This window comes from Vigna radiata, chromosome 10 (assembly GCF_000741045.1).
Source record: "Vigna radiata var. radiata cultivar VC1973A chromosome 10, Vradiata_ver6, whole genome shotgun sequence".
In the NCBI taxonomy this organism is placed as follows: domain Eukaryota; kingdom Viridiplantae; phylum Streptophyta; class Magnoliopsida; order Fabales; family Fabaceae; genus Vigna; species Vigna radiata.
In genome coordinates, this window is record NC_028360.1 from 18733041 (window position 1) to 18742294 (window position 9254).

At 32.6% G+C, this 9254-nt stretch overlaps 1 protein-coding gene across 1 annotated transcript; it reads left to right on the forward strand.

Annotated features, from left to right (window-relative positions):
• The first annotated feature begins 3788 nt into the window (after nt 1-3788).
• On the forward strand, nt 3789-7097 carry LOC106776271 (pre-mRNA-splicing factor SYF1-like). Its single transcript, XM_022786826.1, has 5 exons — nt 3789-5456; nt 5769-5953; nt 6035-6205; nt 6323-6763; nt 6852-7097. The coding sequence occupies exons 1-5, from the start codon at nt 3956-3958 to the stop codon at nt 6996-6998; spliced, it is 2445 nt and encodes an 814-aa protein (XP_022642547.1). The 5' UTR covers nt 3789-3955; the 3' UTR covers nt 6999-7097.
• The last annotated feature ends 2157 nt before the right edge of the window (nt 7098-9254 follow it).

Here is a 9254-nt window from a genome sequence, read left to right on the forward strand (position 1 = left end):
ACAATTTTTTCAAACCCAACTTGGCCTAAACCTGTGGTGGGCCGGGTTGGCCCACGGGTTGTGACCCATTTTAACAACTCTAGTATGTATGGTATATTGTTGCAATCGGTGTCGCAACGGGACGACGATCCAAAAAGAAGCGGTTTTTTAAAAAAGAGCTTTTGGAGTCGCCACCATAATTTATTCTGGAAAACTACGGAAAAACCATAAAATGATAAGGCTTGGTCTACGAAAACCAGATTCTAGGTTCGGGAGTCGGTTACGTGTAGGGAATGTATTAGCACCCTACAACGCTTGCCCTAAGGCAGTACCTTTAATTAAATATACGAATGTGATGTGATTTTCAAAATGACTGTCTATCACAAAAAAGACAATATAAAGATGCAAAAGATATGTTTTAATTTTTTTGGAAAATTATTGAGAAAATTTGTTTGGAAAAAAAATTGGATTTTTAGGAAGTGAAGCACTTTGGATGGAGAATCAAGGATCACGTACTTCTGGCTGAAAGGTTGTTTGTTGTTCGAAAATATGGATGTTTTATATTTTTGGTATTTTTATATAAGAAAGAGGAAAGGTTTCCAGCATAAGGACAATGCGAGCGTTCACATGTATGCTTGACCTTTCAAACATATTTTTGTTATTTTTTTTATAGGAAAGGGAAAAGGTTTCCAGCACAAGAAAGACGGGAGCGATCACACGTGTGTTTAACCTTTAAAACATTTTATGGTATTTTATATAAGAAAGAGAAAATGTTTTTAGCACAAATACGATGCGAACGATGACATATGTGCTTAACCTTTAAAACATTTTTAGTAATTATATTTTTTTTTATAAGAAAGAGAAAAAGTTTCTTTCTAGTACAAGGACGATACAAACAATTACACGTATGTTTAACCTTTAAAACATTTTTTGATTATTTTTTATAAGAAAGAGAAAATGTTTCTAACACAAAGACGATCCGAACAATTACACGTGTACTTAACCTTTAAAACATTTTTTGTTATTTTTTATAAAAGAAAGATAAAAGATTTTTATCACAAGAACGAGGGATCACATGTGTACTTAACCTTTAAAACATTTTTTGAAAAAAAATATTTTTGATTTTATAACTTTATATTTTTATATTTTATAACTTTATAGATTTTTACCTATTATATGAAAATAATTGTTTAAAATGAAATAAGACTTTATTTAGTTATTAAATAAAAGAGAATTTTAAACACTAAAAAACTATGAAATCTAATTCTTGTAGTTTTTTAATTTTATAATATTTTTTATTCCACGACAAAATAATAATTACATAAATATTTAAAATAGAATAAAAGTATGAAATAAATTAAAAGGTGAACGCTTATTAGCTTCAGAGTAAAATAAACTGTAGAGATAAAATGTATCTGTGATGACAAAAAAACATTGCGTAAAATAAAAACATAAAAAAAACTAATGAAACCAAAGATACATGAAGAGGTCCAAACTAAAACCCGAGAAAAATAATGATAATGAAATATAATAAAATTAAAGATAAAGAGGAAAAGGGTTTGAGCCAAGTTCATCATCTCGTGATCAGAAAACCCAAAAGAGGCGTCGTCTTTTCTTTATGCATGTGTGCCGCTGCTACCGACCAGCCAGCCGCCGCGGTGCCCTTCCTCTCGGTCCAACTTTCTTCTTTGCGAACCCTAACGGCTTAACGCCCTAACACTCGTTAGCGGGAGACATTGCCGGCGACTTTCAAGGACGCGTGACCTTCGCTTCCCGCCTTCTTACTCGACGACCGCCACCGTCGCCGTTGACGATGGGCTTTCCTATTACTCTAATCTCTGTTTGATCAGGTTGGTATCTCGCCCTGATGGATACGCGGATGGTTTCGTGACCGGAGATGCAGAAGAAGGTCGGGGTTTGGGATCAAAGGTGTGAGGGTTTCCGACTTACATTCCTCTATGCAGGTTTAGATAGAACAACAAATGGTGGGGTGCGACTGGTGTGATAGTTACAGGGAAACGCACCAGTGGCTGCCAATGGTTCAAAGAGAAGTTGAGGATTGGGGGAAATGGTTCATGGTTACTTCAAAAAGATGAATGTTGGTGGTTTGCCCAAGAGAACAAATTTTGAACAGATTGGCACGAGGTTTGTGATTTGATCCAGCTTGTTTGTTTGATGCAGATGAAAGGCTATGGTCAGATTAAATGAGGTGGGCTAGAGTGGTATCTGCTGTTAAGGAGAAAGGAATTTATTTTGAGTATACGTTTCTTTTCCAGGTGATTATTTCGTGGTGAGGGTGAGGATATATGGCGAGGCCATGTTTGTAATGTTGGTATGGTTTCAACGCGGTGGGAGCTAGTGATTCAGACAATGAAGACAATATATAGCACGAACAGCAAAGGAAAGTAGCATAAAACTATTTCGCATACACAAAATCAACATCAATCTATATATGCAGAGACCCAGTAAGCTAGAGTTGGATGGCTTACCTTTAAAGACGATTTTTGTTTTTTTACTTTGTATCTGTGCAAATGCTCCTATTATAGCCAAATCTTCTTTCTTCCTTACTTTTTTGAATGTGACTGTGATATCGTTTTCCTGTTGTTGTGGGTGCAAGAGGGTTGTGGTGAGTGCTAATGATGGTTACCAGCTGCTTGGAAGTAAAGAGAGTTCCTCAGAGGAATTTTTTCTCTTCAAATCCCGACTCTCTGTTTTATCAAGGGAGCCCCAATGGTTCTCTTTATTTCAAAAAATGCTTGGCAGATGCTAAGGTCAGGGCACCTGCCACTCACACTGCCATCAGCCACCCTATTTCTTTTCTCCTGCTTCTCACCGTCAAACAAGGTATTTCCACTTGTGGTAATAAGCCTAAGCCAAAGATAGTGTAGGTTCTGAGCAAAAGATCTTCATCCAAAAATGGGAGATAACGTAAAGGTTTGAAAAAAGCGCTCCCTCGTAATTGAAAAAGCGCTCCATCTCAAAAGGTCCTTCTGATAAATCCAAATGGGCGTGAATGAGGATGGTGCTGCCGGCACCTTTCCTTTTATTTTCCTTAGTATTTTTTTTTTTCCTTAGGAAATATTATATATTACTTAAGAAGATATCCTTTCTTGAATTTAAAATATAAGAAACAGATTAAAAGGGAAACAACAAAATAAATGAAATATGAAAGTAAAATATATAAAAATAAACCAAAAAAGAGAGAAAATAAAACAAAATAGAATAAAATAAAACAAAATTGAATAAGATAAGATAAAATAAAATAAGATAAGATAAAATAAGATAAGATAAAATACAATAAAATAGAATAGAATAAAATAAAACAAAATGAAATAAAATAAAATATAAAATAAAATAAAATAAACAAAAATTTTCAATTTCATATCTGTGAAGGTTGATTCTATAAGATGTGATTACTGAATATGAAGAAATTTCAATTTTTCATTTACTCTTCTCAAATAATTTGAGCATATTTCAGTCATCTTATTTACAAGTAAAATATTTATAGTTTCGTATCATTATCTAAGTAAAAAAGAAATCACATTAGTGTGATTAAATTTAAAATAAATACCAATATAAAAATAATTTTATAAGTTATTTAAGAAATAAATAAAATTTACTCATTAAAAAATGCTTATTTTTGAAATAAAAAATTATATAAACAAAAATAGATTATACAAATTCTCCCTTTGTCATTATATTTCACTTTTGATAGTTAACATTAAAATATATGAGAGCCCAACCCAGTGACTTGAATCCAGGCCCAACCCAGTGTCTTCAAAAGAGATCCGAAAGGCTCTCTATATGGTGGTAGCTGCAGCATCTGCCAAGTTTGGTAAATTTCATAGGCAGGCGATTCAAGGTTAGTCTCCCGGTCCTGTAAAATCTTATAGTTGAAATAGGGCGTAGCGTGGAGTCTTCTAATCCCAGTAACACTCACACCCCTAGTTGGTTAGAGTTTTTACAGAGAGTGTAAATGGCGATTGCACAAGATTTGTATCCCTCAGAAGACGACCTTTTGTACGAAGAGGAGTTGCTTCGAAACCCTTTCAGCCTTAAGCTATGGTGGCGTTACCTAATTGCGCGTTCGGAAGCTCCGTTCAAGAAGCGCTTCGTGATTTACGAGCGGGCACTGAAGGCGCTTCCCGGAAGCTACAAGCTGTGGCACGCGTACCTCCGCGAGCGCCTCGACCTCGTTCGCAACCTCCCCGTCACTCACTCTCAATACGATACGCTCAATAATACCTTCGAGCGTGCATTAGTCACAATGCACAAGATGCCGCGAATTTGGATTATGTATCTGCAAACCCTAACCAATCAGAAATTGGTTACTCGAACTCGCAGGACCTTCGACAGGGCTCTCTGCGCCCTCCCCGTCACCCAGCACGACCGTATCTGGGAACCTTATCTTGTGTTCGTGAGCCAGAAGGGCATTCCAATTGAGACTTCTCTTCGGGTTTATCGCAGGTATTTGAAGTATGATCCTTCTCACATTGAGGATTTTATTGAATTTTTGCTTAATTCGAGTCTCTGGCAAGAGGCTTCTGAGAGTTTGGCTTCTGTCCTCAATGATGACCAGTTTTACTCTATTAAGGGTAAGACCAAGCACCGGCTTTGGTTGGAGTTATGTGATTTGATCACTCGCCATGCCAATGAGGTTTCTGGGTTGAATGTGGACGCTATCATTAGGGGCGGGATTAGGAAGTTCACTGATGAGGTGGGTAGGCTTTGGACTTCGCTTGCTGAGTATTACATTAGGAGGGGTTTGCATGAGAAGGCTAGGGATGTGTTTGAGGAGGGTATGTCTACTGTTATCACGGTTAGGGATTTTAGTGTTATATTTGATTCTTACTCGCAGTTTGAAGAGAGCATGTTTGCTTACAAGACGGAGGAGATGGGGTTGAGTGATGAAGAAATTGATGAGGGTGAGGAAAATGGCTTTGAGGAAGTGGAAGAAGAGGATATTTGTGTCAAAGGAAGATTGGTGGACGAGGATTTTGAGAGGAAGATTTTGCATGGGTTTTGGTTGAATGACAAGAATGACATCGACTTGAGGTTAGCTCGGTTTGATTACCTTATGGAGAGGAGGCCGGAATTGGCTAACAGCGTGCTTTTGCGTCAAAATCCTCATAATGTAGAACAGTGGCACAGGAGGGTGAAGCTCTTTGAAGGGAATCCTACCAAGCANATACTGACTTACACTGAAGCGGTGAGGACGATTGATCCCATGAAGGCAGTGGGAAAGCCTCACACTTTGTGGGTTGGGTTTGCTAAATTGTATGAAAAGCACAAAGATCTTGCTAATGCCCGTGTCATATTTGAAAAGGCAGTGCAGATGAACTACAAAACTGTCGATAATCTGGCTAGTGTGTGGTGTGAGTGGGCTGAAATGGAGTTGAAGCAGAAAAATGTCAAAGGAGCACTTGAGCTGATAAGACGGGCTACAGCTGAGCCGTCAGTTGAGGTGAAGCGAAAAGGTAGTTATTATGTGCACATAATGGTTTGTAAATGTTGTGTTTGTTTCTTATCTCCATTCAGTTTTGATTTTCAATTTAATGATCTACTTGACAAAGGGGCTTCTTTATAAGAATATCCTACAGAAGCCTGTTCAGCTAAAAACTTTCATAACTGGTTTTAAATAAAATGGATTAGATTTTAAATTCAAACCCCTTTAAGTGGTTTTTGTTTGTATATAGATCGAATTTATTACAATTCATGTCGTCCCCACCCAATAAATGTTGTTATGGAGAGTGGACTAACTTTTCAATTTCCTTTTGCCTTATTTTTAGTGGCTGCGAATGGGAATGAACCAGTCCAGATGAAGCTACATAAATCCTTGAGATTGTGGACATTTTATGTTGATTTGGAGGAAAGCTTAGATTCTTTGGAATCTACACGTGCTGTTTATGAGCGAATTTTGGATTTAGGAATAGCCACACCACAAATAATAATCAATTATGCATACTTTTTGGAGGTAGGTAGTACTTTTTTTGCACTTTTGGATTTTCTGAGCTAATTTTGGCTTATCGACAATTTCTTTCATTTATTTATGCAGGAACATAAATACTTTGAAGATGCTTTTAAAGTTTCTGAAAGAGGAGTAAAGATCTTTAAGTACCCTCATGTTAAAGACATATGGGTTACTTATCTCTCTAAATTTGTGAAAAGATATGGAAAGAATAAATTGGAGCGAGCAAGAGAATTATTTGAAAATGCAGTTGAATCGGTATGCACAATTTTTTTTATTGTGGATATATTATATTCCTTTGTTGAACCTTTTGAATTCTTTTAATGCATTGCAATTCTAACCTAATCCGTCTTCTGGATCATGCTTGCCAAGCAGGCTCCAGCTGATCAAGTGAAGCCACTTTACCTGCAATATGCCAAGCTGGAGGAGGACTTTGGTCTAGCTAAAAGAGCTATGAAGGTTTATGATCAAGCAACCAAGGCTGTTCCTAACAATGAGAAGTTAAGCATGTATGAGATATACATTTCTCGTGCAGCTGAGATATTTGGTGTCTCCAAGACAAGAGAGATCTATGAGCAGGCAATTGAATCTGGTCTCACAGATAAGGATGTCAAAAGCATGTGTTTGAAGTATGCTGAGCTGGAAAAAAGCTTGGGTGAAATTGACCGGGCCCGTGCAGTATATGTATTTGCATCTCAGTATGCAGATTCTGAGTTTTGGAATAAGTGGCATGAGTTTGAGGTTCAGCATGGAAATGAAGATACTTTCAGAGAAATGCTTCGTATTAAGCGAAACATCTCTTTAAGCTACAACCAGGTTACTTTGCCTTTTAATGTTTTATTTTCTGTGAAACTAACCTTAATATTTGCCATATATTCTAATCTTATTTATACTGTTTTTCCAGGCACATTTTATTAAAGATGTTCCTTCTGCTGTGTTTGGTGGTTTGATTAGAAAAAGAGACGATGATGAAAATAACGGAGAGGTAGATGCTGCAAAAGAAAATCGGCTTGGTGCTCTTGAGAGAATAAAGAGGCTAAAACGAAATTAAATACTCGGTCTAGGTCTTTGGGATAAAATTTTGGTAGCTCTGTTTCTATTATGTACATAAATCTCATTTTATAAATTAGTGTTGTAATTAGACTTAAAATACTGATCTTAATACATATAAAAGCAGAATACCTATTATGAAAAAACTAATAAGTTCAAGGAAAAAAAGTTTATTGAAAACTGTTATTTACATTAATAAAATAAATTTAATTGATACTAACTAACAACTAGCTAGTTATTTCAATATTATTCGGAAAAAAATTAATGTTAACATCAATTAAAAATATTTTCAATTAAAATAAAATTGAAAGAAGTAATATTTAAAATTAGCAGACAAAACAGTATTAATACAGATAAGAAAATATTAAATAGTATTAATTGATAAATAAATAAATAAATATGATAAGATAACAATAAAATAATTGATGAAGTCAATTAAAGAAAAATCAAACCAATAATATTTCGATCTTAATCAAAGTCCACAACACTTAAACGAAAATTGAATTGAAGAAAACAAAGTAAATAAATTTAAAAATATGAACAATTTTAAACTATTATTTTTTAAAATACAATATTAAATGTTATAATTTTAAGAAATTATTTATAATTATAATTTTCTTACTTAAATAACATATTTTAATAATAAATTATTTTTAAATTGTTTATCAAAATAAATTACCCTTTTAATCTTCTTTATCCTATCACATTATTAAACTTTTTATACCTTAATGATGCTATAATAATTACAATGAAAATTACTTCATACTATAAAGATCATTGATAAGAATTGTAAGATTCGATGAGATAAATGATTGTGAAATATATCATGACACTAGGAATATTTAAGTTAAGATAGATTAGTGTATGGAAAAATATTATAGCACTAGGAAAAAAAAAAGTTTAAAATTGATGTGAGTGGTGGAGCTGTTCACCGTGGAACCAATCCAAAATTTGAACTTTCTTAACTATGACATGCCAAACTAATTATAAATAAACTTATACGAAGTATTACTATCAAGTATTATTATGAGTTTTAATATATGTAAGGTTCATCCATCTTTTATTATAATATGAAATTTTATTAAAATAAAAAAAGACAACATATAAAATATTAAAAATTACCAACTGATAATAAAAATTGTATCTCACGAAAATTAGTCAGTTTTACCTTCTCATAGTTTACAAATTAAGTTATATATAATTAACAAGAATGATTAGAGTTTATTAGAACACTATCAAATAAATGTTTTGGTTTGTTCTTAGAATTTTTTTTAATTATTAAAGACCAATTATCTTTAAAATTTTGTTTTTTATATTTCATTACAAATGTCCAAAATAATTAAATTACAAAAAAAAAATACAATTTGATTACAATTTCAAATAGTTTAATTAATTACTCTTCCTCGTCCTAAATACAAAGCTCTTTATACATAATGTAGAACACTTTTAACAAAAGTTACATATATTAATAACAAATAGTTGTTTTATTTAATTTTTAACTTTTAAAACGAAACCACACAAAATTATAGGTATTATTAATATTATAAAAAAATAGTTATTTATTAATAAAAAATCATATATGTATGCAAATATTTAATTGGATTAAGCAACAGTTTTTTTTTTTCATTTATAAAAAACTACAAAATGTTGTTTCAAGATACTTATTTTACAATGTCTTATATTAAAGACAGGAGTGGGTCTTATTTAAAAGACAACTTTTTTTTTTCATAGTAATTAAGCATCAATTATTTTACATCTATATTTTCTTCTTCTTTCTAAAAAAATAGCTAATTATTTTATACCAAAATATATGACTTGTTTGGTAATTTTCAAACCTGATATAAAGTAATTTTGTGGCTATTTTGTAAATTTAAACAAAAAGATAATTTATTTTTGTAGAAAAAATAATTTACTTCTTTTAAGAAAATAATATATTTTTTTTATAGATAATTATATTTTATAGATAATTTTTATAGCAAAATTACTAAAGGGATACAAAGCTTATCAATAAGTATTTTAACAACACTAATGAAAGAATTAATAAATAACTTTCATTTCAATTCACGTTAAAATGTATGAAATATTATACTATTGGTGTACAACAAGATGATGTTTTTCTTTTGTTTTAAGATTAAATCGTTTGTTCATTATACAATAGTTACCTATCCATATGAACTTTTTACAATATTGTAATGTATTAAGGATGTCTTTGCCATATGTTGACAGACCACATATACCCAGACTCAATGGAATCATG